The following is a 13,030-nucleotide window of genomic DNA, read 5'->3' on the forward strand; positions in this document are numbered from 1 at the left end:
ACCCACCCCTGCCCCCCCCCTTGGGGGGGGGGGGTAGAGAGGCTGTTTCTGGTTGCAAGTATCAGTAAATAAAAGGTTTGCTTGGAAATGGAATCAATTATTCCTCATATCCTTTTGCAATGTCTAAATCGAGGATCTAAACTTTTCTAATAGATTTTTTTTTCTTTTTGGTTTAAATGCTTTAAATTGAATTTGTCTTTGGTGTTTATTTGACGTTACACAATCATGATCTTCTCTATGAAGGAAAATGATGAGATAGCTACATTTTATGCAACAGTTTTACATTCATTTCATCGAATGCAGTGTGATTTTCTTTTTAAAATGGTGAAATTTACTTCCAGATAGGATCATCTGCAGTAGACAACTGATAATCATGTAGAGTTTTCTAAATAGTTGAACAAAAGGATGTCTTTGGGATGTTTTGTTATTCCTGTATGTGTTATTTAAAAACACCATAAGTTTGGCATTAATTTATCATAGCTTCTTGGAGAATATTGTAAATCGTTTCATATGATTTTTAGGTGTTGATGGCAGCATTATGATTGCAGATGGGAAACCGCGACCTTGTTTTCACTGCTTCTTGGAGGGATTTGCTTCTCTGGAAGGTTCACATTGCTTTTTCATTTTTTGTTGATCAAGTTCCTCTTTTCTTATTATCATGATTAGTAACCCCTTGTTAAAAACCAAAGACTACAAGTATGATTTGCCTTTCAAGATAGTTTTGATCCATGAAGGTATAGTGACTCTTGTAAGAAGGTCTAAAAGAAATTGTCTGCAAAATGGATTCTCTGACATGCTTTGATATTCATATGAAAGAATTTCTGTAATAAATGGTTTAATTTCAACTTGTACTCTTTGGTATGTGACCTTCCTGTGCTTTATGGCTTCTTAATTCTTTATTACATCTGATGAACTAATCTTGTCAAAAGATAAAACGACGTATAAACAAATGAAGAAAAACTTGTTATTACCCCTAATCTTTTTCTTCCTTGTTCAAAGATAGGATGCCTTTCTGCTTAAACCAAGCACATTGTGTGTGAAAGTCAATTCATGGAAACCTATGTTCTCTTTTGAACTGTTGGTAAAGGAAAACATTGCTAAATAATGACAAAGCAATATCGTGTGCCCCGGTGTTGTATTCTTCACAGTTGATCTTATCATTGTTCTCTTTGTCATGGAGGAATAATTCCTTCCCTTTTTGAACAATGATACATGATTTTCATCTTTTGAAATTGTGTAAGTAACACATTTTCTAATTTTGTTTAGCCAGCGGACTATCGGGGCGGTAAACGGTGTCCTTGTGTTTGGTATCATTGCCTCTTTCACAGCTCTTGTGGTAATTTCCATTCTTGATCAATTAGAAAAAAGCTGTTATTATTACCTTTAGGATTGTCTAGCTTTTCTGCATTTCCCTTTTGGTATCTAGCTTTTTGCATTTCCCTTTTAGGCTGCAGTTATTGGTTCATTTGAGCTTCTTAACGCTTGAACATGTTCATCTTTGTTTCTTGTTTATATATGCTGTAGACGTGATATTTTGTACTTCCCTTTTGATAAATTTCTTTGAAACGACATTAATAGAATTTTTATTTGAGATATTATATGAAATTGTAAATGGTTCTTGCCAACAGGCCTGTTTAATGGAAGTTCCTGAAGCTACACATGATGTTACACGTAAAAGAAGTGATAGCTTCACATGGACACATTAATACGAACAATACAGTAATATATGGTTGTTGGCTAAGATGAGCTTCTTAACAAACATGGTCTGCTTTATTTGTTGTTTATACTTGCTATACACACGACAAAGGAGTCCATACATAATACATTCTCATACATCACATGCAGACCAGCAAAACAAGTTCTGGGAATTCTTCATTAATAGAATGTTGATTATTCAGATGCTTGCATGAGATGGTAAATGTTCGTGTCGACAGATTTTCTCAATGGCAGGTTGTGAGGCTATGTTGTAACATGTAAAGGAATTAATAATTTCACATGGCATCATATTACCATGTGTATTACGTTGGTAGATGATTATTGGTCCATTTGAGCTTCTTAATGCTTAGACATGATCCCAATTATGTGTTTGTTTATTTATACTATACAGATGATAAAGGATTTAATACAATCTCATAAATCATGTGATATCCTTTTTTGTATGCTTTGTATTGCTTTCCGTATTAGTTGCCATGTTTTCTTCATTGCCGTATTTCCTTGTTCACGACTATTTTGATTTGATGCACTTGAGCCGAGAGTCTTTTGGAAGCAACCTCTCTACCTCCATGACGTAGTGGTATGGTCTGCGTACACTCTACTCTACCCTCCCCAGACCATACATGTTGGATTACACCGGATATGTTCTGTTGTTGTCGCAAATCATGTGATACTTGAAAAACAAAAGATGATTTAAAGTTGATAACTTTAAAAAGTCAAATAGGTGCTTACTGTCAAAATGGCTATGGAGGTTTGGTAAAGAGGGGCAGGCTCTGTGGAAGGATGTTATTGTTAGCAAGTATGGACAAACTGATTCATGGACATCCAACACTGTGACCAGCACCTATGGGGTCTCAGTTTGGAGGTCTATCAGAAATTTGTGGCCAAAACTAGCGAGGAACATATGCTACAAGGTGGGTGAGGGGACTAGGATCCTTTTTTGGAAAGACAAGTGGATAGGACAGAACTCCCTCATGGAGGACTTTGCAGATTTGTACTCTCTTTGCGACAACCCTGGAGCATCTATTGCTGAGATGTGGTCTCAGCAAGGGTGGAATATAACCCTTAGGAGGCTCTTAAATGACTGGGAGGTGGATAGAGTAGCCAATTTACTGCAAAGGTTGGAAGATTTTCCGGGACTCAACACTAATCCTGATGCAATCAGATGGAAACATGATAGGGATGGGGAATTTTCTGTTGGAAGAATGTACAAAAGAGACCTGGCAACACACCCGGGGGGCATTTTTGGACCTTGGAAACAAATTTGGAAATCCAACACCCCAACCAAGATAAAGTGTTTCACATGGTTAGTGTGCAGAAGAGCATGTCTGACTCAGGAGAGACTGAAAAAAAGAGGATTTCAGATTGTTTCTAGGTGCTTCTTTTGCCATGAGAAGGAGGAAACAAACAATCATTTGTTCCTTCACTGTAGAGTGACTTCCCAGATATGGTATATGCTTCAAAGCATTATTCAAGATCCTTGGGTGGTGCCTGAGCATACTGCTGACCTACTAAATTGTTGGATGAGAAGAGGGGGGAGTAAAACACAGAAAAAATGGTGGAATCTAGTTCCATCTTGCATATGGTGGTCAATTTGGAAGGAAAGAAACAATAGGTGCTTTAAGAATATTACTAACCCAATGCAGAAAGTTAAAGAAAACTGCATTAATACTCTATATTTTTGGTGTAAAGAAGAGGGTATAGATGAAGTAGATCAGTTAGTAGATTTCATAGGCTCTTTGTAATCATGACTATTTGGCCTTTGAATGTTTTTTTTGTTTGGTTGCCAGCATACCCTCATTGCTGATGAATACAACTTTACCATTCTCAAAAAAAAAAAAAACTTGTGCCATATATATCATATCTCAAAAACACCTGCAACAAGCTTAACATAAAGCACTGGAAATGGCTGAGAGAGAAATATTAATATCCCATCTTTTATACTTAAGGTTGTCGCCAGTGGAGACTTGCACTGGGAGGCTCTTCTAAAAGCTAATTTTGAAGCTGCTCCTCAAAGTATACCCATAATTGCACTTTCTTTTGTTTATCAGGTAACACATTTTTTCAATCAACTCATATAGTCACCCTGGGATTGTGCGTCTTAAGTTAATAAATTGCCTTTTGTTCTCAGAATGTTGTACCTGTTCTCTGTACAAATCTTGAAGGGGACCTGTCAAAAGTAAGGTGATTATCAGTATTTTGCTTTCATTACTGCAGCATATAGTATACACTTGACATACCTTATGAACACATAATTCTGAATCTATATTTCTTGTTCATTTAATAACATAATGTCACTCTTTATTTAATATGATTCATTTGATTGGACGACTAAATTTTGGAAATAATTTGACTTGTATTTAAATCTTTATTGCTATGAGAAATCATTCACAACATTCTGAAAATTTGGTCAGTTTCCTTTGTATAGGCTGTTTCACTCGATCCATCTTTGCTTTATGTAACAGTTAATGATAAAAAAAAAACCCACCTAAACTATCACCTTTTTGCAAGTTTCATACCTCAACTATCACTTCCTTTGTATTAAAACACACCTTGATGCTAAGTTGGCCTACACACGCCTGTCGTCGATTGGGAACGAATATTTGGCCAACTCAACATTGAGGTGTGTTTTAATACTAAGTGAGTGATAGTTGAGGTAGATAAAGAGAACAATGGGTAGATGAGGTATGAAACTCGCGAAAAAGTGATAGTTTAGGTGTGTTTTTGATCATTAATTCTTTATTTAACGTCCTATCAGTATTTCAGGTAGTATTATACAGTTGGCTATTGCTACATTCTAAATAAATTGATGGTTATGGCACTGCAGGAGCGCTATTGTTTTTGGGACAGCTATTCCCCTTGCTCTATTTCTTGTTTGGGATGGAGTCATTTTGGGAACAATTACAACTCTTGGAACTGAAGCAGACAAGATTGCGGATCCACTACAACTATTGCGGTCTACTAATGGAATCGTTGGGGTTGGTACTTATTTCAATGAGAAACTATATTTCTTTATTGAAATTAAGTAAAATAGTTCGGCACTGAGTTTTTCTCCTCTCATCTTAACATTGTGTTTGCAGCCAATAGTTGATATCTTTTCACTTCTGGCAATTGCTACTTCTTACATCGGATTTGTCTTGGGCCTTGTGGACTTTCTTGCTGACTGTGAGTGACTTAGCTCTGTAATTGTTCAATCTATGAACATGTACTATTTTCAAGACTTCTCTTGTTAGCTAAATTTTGGTTGCAGTTAGTTTAGCTGTGAGCAATTGTCTTGCATAAAATCTTCTTTTTTGGATCACTATTTGTGGGACAGTTCTATTTTATACCAAGTTTGTTCCCCATTTAGCTTCTCTTTGTGGAGTTTATGAATAGAAGTATGTCTCAAAAACTATATATTCTTTGTTACCGTTTCATAAACGTTTTTGAGCTAATTCCACCAGCAACATTATTATTACCTTGTAGATTTCACTATATTATATAATCTGGTCTGAGACTCTGATCACTGCAGTAAGTCTCAATTTTAGCTCTCTTTATGAGGTCTAACTTATGCTTTACTTTTGTTATTGAACTGCTGGCAGTGCTGAAACTCCCGTCAGGTCCTAACAGGCCTCTGCCATACTTACTTACTTTGGTTCCTCCGCTGATACTTTCACTGCTAGATCCAGAGATATTCTTCAAAGCGTTGGATTTTGCTGGAACCTATGGAGGTATGGAGATTTTTACCTACAGTATGCTTGATACCTCTTTGGGATGCGGCTATTATTCGGACTGTATGAAGATTTACCTACAGTATTGCTTAAATTTCAACTTCATTTTGGGACATACTTAGATGTGGTATCAATGTCCATCTAGACATTTATTCAATACCGATCTGAACAATTTATTTAATTTGTGTGTTCGCGTCTTTGTAGTTTTGGTGCTTTTTGGACTTCTTCCAGCTGCAATGTCCTGGTCAGACAGATATTCGGAATCAACTCAAACTCCAAACTTACCTCCGTTGGTTCCCGGAGGAAAGATCACCATTTCACTTGTTTTCGGAGGTGCAGCATTGGTCATTCTTTCAGAAATAGTAGAGAACTTTGCACATACATAGTTGTTGACAATGGAGGTGATTATATTTATGCTGTATCTGCTCGTCTCGTCTCGAGTTACCACATTTCCCAGATTGTTTCTACAAATGCTAGCTAATTTGCAGTGTATGAAGTACTATTTGTATATATACTGGTGAAATTGTTTGTTGAGACTCTGATCAGGTAGATAGAAACAACTATGGAATAAAGTTCTCAGAGATTGGATTCATCATGTTGTATTCACTGAAATTATGAAAGAAAGTCATTGTCAACTGTTTTGTTTTGTTCCAATATCATATCATATCATCATATTACTATATATTAGAAGAGTCTAGGATTTACTACCATTGTTCCAATTAAATCATTACAAATGTCCAATACTTACTATATAAAATATACAAGTGGGCCCCACCTCCTTCCACTTAAATAATATTTTTCAACCTTATCATGGTAAAAGTTGAATTTATTATCCTTTTCATTTAATTTTATATGATATTATTTTTTCTTATAAAATCATTATATATGTTTTAATAATTTAAATTTTCAAAAACATTATAATTTAACTTTAAAGATTTTATTTTATCAAAATCTTGTACATTGAAATATATAGTTATGAATTTAAAATATTTTTAAAATCATATAAAAATTTCAATAACTTCTCAAATTTCATAATATAACACTTAAATACTACATATTATATATTAATTACTACACTATAAATGACTTAAATACTCCATATTATCTATTACAATAATTAACAATTATTTGACACTTTAAATTCTATCAATGCCATATTATACTATATAAGAAGAGTGAATAAAAATTCACTCTTCTTTCGACACGTGGCACCAAGATGGCCCACCTACTTTTTATACACTCCTCTTTCATTATATTTTAATTTTTTCCTTTTTAATTATTATTTTACTATATAAGAAGAGTGAATAAAATCCACTCTTCTTTCGACACGTGGCACCAAGATGGCCCACCTACTTTTATACACTCCTCTTTCATTATATTTTAATTTTTTCCTTTTTAAATAGTACTAAAAAATAAATTTAAAATATTACAAATTCGATTAACTCTCAAAATTTTACGCGAATTGTATAATTAAGACGAAGGGAATAACATATATTATTTGAAAAATTACTATATAATTACTACTCTTCTTATATAGTAATATTTTAATTTTTTCCTTTTTAAATAGTACTAAAAAATAAATTTAAAATATTACAAATTCGATTAACTCTCAAAATTTTACGCGAATTGTATAATTAAGACGAAGGGAATAACATATATTATTTGAAAAATTACATTAAGAATACCATAAACCACAATAGTTAACAACTTACAATATTTGAAAAACATATTAACTCTCAAAATTTCACATGTGTCACATAAATTGGGACAAATGGAGTAACATATATTATTTGAAATTACGTTAAGAATATTATTAATCACAACTTAAAGTATTTAAAAATACATAACATATATTATTTGAAAATAATGTAAAAAATATTATAAATCATAATAATTAACAATTTAACGGATATTGTGCCCGTGCTTCCATTTAGAAGTGAGAATGTTTAGGAGCTTAGGGTTAGTCAGTCAATTGACCGATTTGCCCTTCTTCTTCAACTTCCTCTATTTACTACAAAAATAGTACTAAAAATCAATTTAAAATATTAAAATTTTGGTTAATTCTTGAAATTTCACATGTATTGCATAATATAATAGAGTGAGTAACATATATTATTTGAAAATTATATAAATAGTACTAAAATATAGTTTAAAATAGTACTAAGAATTTGATTAACTCTCGAAATTTCATATGTACTGCGTAATTGAGATTGAGTGAGAAATATATATTATTTGAAAAATAGAATAAATATGTGATATTATTAGAAAGAGCTTTAATATATATTTTAAAAATTATTTTGTCTTCCGTATATGATTTTCTGCATATATGTGGAGTTTTAAAGTTTATAACATTTTAATATAGAAATATGATTATTTGAAAATTTTAGTACTTTCTTCATTTAAATTTTTCCTTGTTTTTCTTTTAATTTGTTCTAGATTTAAAAATTACATAAAAAGTACTTAAAATCACAATGTAATAATATAAGATATTAAAAAAAATATATTAAAAATCATAAAAGAAATTTTATTGACTCTTTAATTCCATATTGAAACATAAGAAGTTTGTTTGAAAATAACATAAAAAGTAACGTAAATTAAAGAAAAATAACAACTAAAAATATTTAAGAATCATATAAGAAATTTAGTTGACTTTCGTAAAAGTACCTACGTCACATAAAATGGAACAGAAAGAGTAATATATATTATTTGAAAATGATATAAGAAGTGCTATAAATCACAATAAATTAACAACTTCAAAATATATTTAACAAAATCACATACAAAAAATTATATAACTCTCCAAATTTCATCGGTGTCACATAAATTGAAACAAAGAACTACTCCCAATTTATGTTATTTACTTTCCTTTTTAGTCAGTCCCAAAAGAATGTCACATTTCTATATTAAGTAACAATTTGATTATAAAATATTTATTTTACCCTTAATGAAATAATTTACAGTCATACAAATTTATATCATTCATTTTGGACCACAAATTTTAAAAGTCTTCATTTCTTTTTTAAACTCCGTGGCGAATCAAACTACCTCACATAAAATGAGACGGAGGAAGTAATATACATTGGGCCCGCGCTGGCGCGGGAACCTAATAACTAGTATACCATAAATAAAGGGGGGAAATACCTAAAGATAAAGGATAAAAGGTAGGAAAAGGGAATAAATTCTTGAAATTTCCAAGGAAACTAAAAGTTTCTATATTATTATTATATATATACCAATTTTTTCCATCTAATTTTTGTTGTTGGAAAGATCTACTTTTTATTCCCTTTTAGTTGTTTTTTCAAGAAGAATAAAAGTTATAACTTATACTTAATAATACTATACTTTTTAGAAGAAATTTTCCAGCTTGTTGCATAAAGGCTAACACTCTATTATTTTGAATGTTGAGGTAGTTGTTTTGTCTGCAGCACAAAAAAAAATTAACCATTATGAAAAAAGTGTTGTAACTTTAATTTGGAATTGTAAAGCTAGTGTTTCCATATTTCTATTTAATAGTTTTTTTCTTTTTTCTAATCATTTGGTATCGGAGGTGCCAGCTATTTTGTGGAATAATAAAAGTTACAAGTAGAGTTATATGTATTGATACTTTTTCATAAAAAATTATATTATATGATTAGATTAAAAAAATGTGTATATAAAATATATGACTCTGATTGACTTTTTATGGGTTTAGTACTCTATTGAAGTCATTTGGTAAGCAGGATGAAATAAGTAAAAATATTTCATCAGAATTGTGTTGTTTCACCTTTTATATGAAACGGTAATTCCTTCCACCAAATCAGTTTAAATTGTCGCATAAATTAATTTCAAATTTAGCTAATATCTCAAATTCAACATGAATTAAAGTTAATCTCAAATTTTGTTCTGAAGTTATTATCTTTGTCCAACATACTAACAAGAGAGGGATATTGAAAACGCTTCTGAACTTGAAGGAAATTATTAGTTTCGTCCACGAAATATTGATAGCATTAAAAACACTCATTTACTTGACCAACTAAACTTAGATACACCCCCGATCTGCCACATGACATAGCAAGTGGTCTCAAAATGGAGCTCTTAATAAAAAGCCGAAAAAAGTGTTGACAACACCTTAAACTTGACGAGCATTTAGGAATTAGGGGTTTACTTCAATCATGTTGCAAGATTGAGGATGTATATTTTAAGTCCAGTTAGTTAAATAAATGACATTTTAAAGATAAATAATCTAAGAATAAAATTAATAATTCACGTTGAGTTTAGAGATATTTACGTTAATTCTCCCTATTAATAACAACTCTCATGATATCTATTATATTAATTTGAAATAGGTTAATTGGATAAGACAGATGAATCATCATCCTAGTGATAAGAGAATAATAGAAAAGATGAAAAGACAACTCATCAAACAATATTATTGAACTTGTAATGTGCTTTATGCTAATTGGTAGTTACAATATAATAAATTAATAAAATTAAACTTGAAAAGTTTTGGACATATATATTTTGAGTTTATATTCCTTTGAAGAACTTCATGGTGTCTTCCTTTTTCCTTTTGGCCCACACATCTCCATCATTAGGGCATCTCTCATCTCTCTCAATATTATATATCAACCACTAGCACTAATCCTATTATAAAACGAGTGTGGTAGAATGAATGAAATTAAAAAATCCACGAAAGAAAGTTAATGCGACATGTTCATGAGATTGTTGGAAAATATTTTCTTGATGTATGATGATTTTCATCAAATTGTTAGATAGTTTAGTAAGTAACGGAAAATATATAAAAAGAATTCGAAACTTGAGATATCAGAAAGTACAGAAACTATGAATGTGAAATACTAGATGATTAGAAAAAAAATAACACTTGCCCTACCTTTTCAATAATTTCACTTGCGTGTGGAATAATTCAATTTTTGAGTATTCAACTACTCTATTATATAAACAAGTCGACAAATGGATGCTTTAAGAACTAGCTATAAATTTTATTTTCTAGTAACATTTATTACACTTTGGTTGAAAATTTCCATGTACTATTTTCCTCATCCACCTTCGTATATTATGTATGTTATATTATTTATAATTATCTTTTGAATGATCTGATAATTAATATAAAAATTATTATTATACACTACCAATGTTTAGAAGTATAACTCCCAAATATAAGGACATCACCTTTTTTTTCCTTTATAATTTGCTTTGAATATCAAAATCTAAGATAAATTGGAATCGTTGTCTCTGATTGAGAATGTTCTACACACTAAAATAAGACTTCTGACATGAATTTTAACTAATCGAACTCCAAAAGAATATCGAACACGGCAAAATTACATTTGAGTCCTGTATATAAGAAAAGGAGAATTGGGAAAGGGACAAGACTTTCAGGGGTCGTTTGGTTAGGAACAAGTTATCCCAGGATTAGTTATCCTGGGGTTAGCTATCCTAGGATAACTTATTGTTATCTCCTATATTCAGGTAAGGAAAAACAGAAACAGAAAAAAGAAAAATGATGAAACAAACAGAAAATAAATAATCTGAGTCTACTGAACTCATTGTGTTTCCTTAAGAAATTTAATCCCCTCAAGTATCCGAGGTTGCAGATTAATTCCTCCCAAGATAAAACGGATTAACTATTAGAGAAGTAGCGGTACATCAAACTTCACTATTTTTTGTCCAAAAATATTATCAATCAATTATATCATTTGCCAAATCCAAATCCAAATCCAAAATCCCAAATTCCGAATCCGAACCGAGGTCAAGCGAGCAACGACAATGGCCGAAGCCGAATTCCAAATCCGAAATCCCGAATCCAAATCCAAAATCCAAAATCCCGAATCGAGGTCGAGCGACGCGAATTTTCAAATAATTCTGTTATGCGAAAGTAATTTTGTTAATTAATTAACATTCTAAATTAATTTATAAGAGAAAATGAAATTAATTAATGAGATTGATTAAATAATTTTTTGTCAAAAAATATTATCAATCAATCACATCATTTGCCAAATCCAAAATCCAAAATCCAAAATCTGAACCGAGGTCAAGCGAGCGATGAAGATGGCGCGATGGGCACCTTCTTCTTAACCCTTTAAGAGTTAAATGAAGTGTTTCATAATATAAGGACAACATTTTCTCTTTCTTCTACCAATATGAGAGAAATGACTTTTCATTTTCCCTCCAAATTGGTTCCCCCACATTTCCCAATTTCTCATTCTTATTTCCCATTCACACCTTGCTAAAACCCAACACTTATCTCACCATGTATATGGGATAACTTATCCCATCACTATGATATAAATGGTGGGATAAGTTATTCCAAATATGACAACCAAACAAGATATAAAAAATTTATCCCATCATTATTTATTTTTATCCCTCACACCAAACAACCCTTAGGGATTGATTTGACAATTGTTTGGTGATATTGAAAGGCAAAAATTAAACAAGATCCAAGAAAATTATTTCAAATCTCGAGTAGTAACCTTGAATTCTCAATTTGAATTATTATTATTTGTAATGTGAAGTAGAATATACTATGGTTGAAAAAGAATTCCCATTTTTGAGAAATTTCCAACTTGAGTTGTGTCCCCTCCCTACTTTCCTAGCTTGTTGCTTTTTGCTATTTACAAAATGGGTTGGCAATTTTGTAATGGTTTATTTATGATAAAAAGGTGAGTCAAAAAGTACCATTAATTTGATATAATAATATAATGGAGCAATTGCATTGTAGGTAGATTGAATATAGTGTCATGCTTGGTAAAAAATGTGAATAATTGAGTAACATAGAGTAAAATTTGGTTATTTGGCAAAATTAGTGGATATTTAGTATAAAAATATTATCAAAAGTTTTGTCTTTTCAACAAAAAATGTGAATAATTGAATAACACAAATAAGATTTATTATCAAGTAAGACTTTTTATCGATTCAATAATATCAAATTTTAAGAGTTCGGTAAAATTTTCTGAACAACTGAATAAGTATAATTTTTCAACTCACGATAGCCATGTTTCACTCATATAATTTAAAAATAGTTATCATTATAAAAATTAAAATTTCATTATAAAATTTCAACCTTCACGACAATAGCTTATTTTTAATTTTTGGAATCGAAAAAGGACTTATTTATGAATTTTAATATGTTTTGAGGGCTCTAGAGAGTAGTCATATTTTTACCACTAGGCTATGAAGTTTCCCTTAGAGAGTGATGAAAACATTCCTATCAGCTAATCTTATCATCAAATTTTTTATCTTATTATAAACTATATATTCACCAAAAAAGATACTATCTTAACAAATTCTTATTTTAAAATTACTTGAGCCACCTAATATTAAATAAATAACCAAAAAAAAATTGCATGGTAGACAATATTCTTGATTCTCCCACCTAAATTATCAAAAGACAAACTATACAAAGTGGCCTAAAACCTCTTTGCTTTTGGTCCATACTTTTGCATCTTCTTTTGCCTCTTTCTTTCATCTTAAGCAAACACCTCAAAAATCCATTAACTCAATTTCTACTTCATTCCTTAATAACCCTTTTTCCTTTTCATCCCCCCCCCCCCTCCTTCCTTTTTCCTTTCATTTTTTTCCTACAATCTTGAACCCCCCCCCCCCCC

General features: G+C 31.2%; 1 protein-coding gene across 2 annotated transcripts in view; it reads left to right on the forward strand.

Annotated features, from left to right (window-relative positions):
* The window catches only part of LOC102592173 (tyrosine-specific transport protein), a 10,151-nt gene extending 4,087 nt beyond the window's left edge, over nucleotides 1-6,064 (forward strand). For both annotated transcript variants that reach the window (XM_006340297.2, XM_015303118.1), the window contains 8 exons: nucleotides 549-605; nucleotides 1,267-1,336; nucleotides 3,663-3,764; nucleotides 3,845-3,897; nucleotides 4,541-4,691; nucleotides 4,794-4,878; nucleotides 5,295-5,423; nucleotides 5,628-6,064. In XM_006340297.2, the coding sequence (XP_006340359.1) occupies nucleotides 549-605; nucleotides 1,267-1,336; nucleotides 3,663-3,764; nucleotides 3,845-3,897; nucleotides 4,541-4,691; nucleotides 4,794-4,878; nucleotides 5,295-5,423; nucleotides 5,628-5,809 (829 nt within the window). In that variant the 3' untranslated portion in view covers nucleotides 5,810-6,064. The remainder of the gene's footprint in view (nucleotides 1-548; nucleotides 606-1,266; nucleotides 1,337-3,662; nucleotides 3,765-3,844; nucleotides 3,898-4,540; nucleotides 4,692-4,793; nucleotides 4,879-5,294; nucleotides 5,424-5,627) is intronic.
* The last annotated feature ends 6,966 nt before the right edge of the window (nucleotides 6,065-13,030 follow it).

This window comes from Solanum tuberosum, unplaced genomic scaffold (assembly GCF_000226075.1).
Source record: "Solanum tuberosum cultivar DM 1-3 516 R44 unplaced genomic scaffold, SolTub_3.0 scf00017, whole genome shotgun sequence".
NCBI classification, from domain to species: Eukaryota; Viridiplantae; Streptophyta; class Magnoliopsida; order Solanales; family Solanaceae; genus Solanum; species Solanum tuberosum.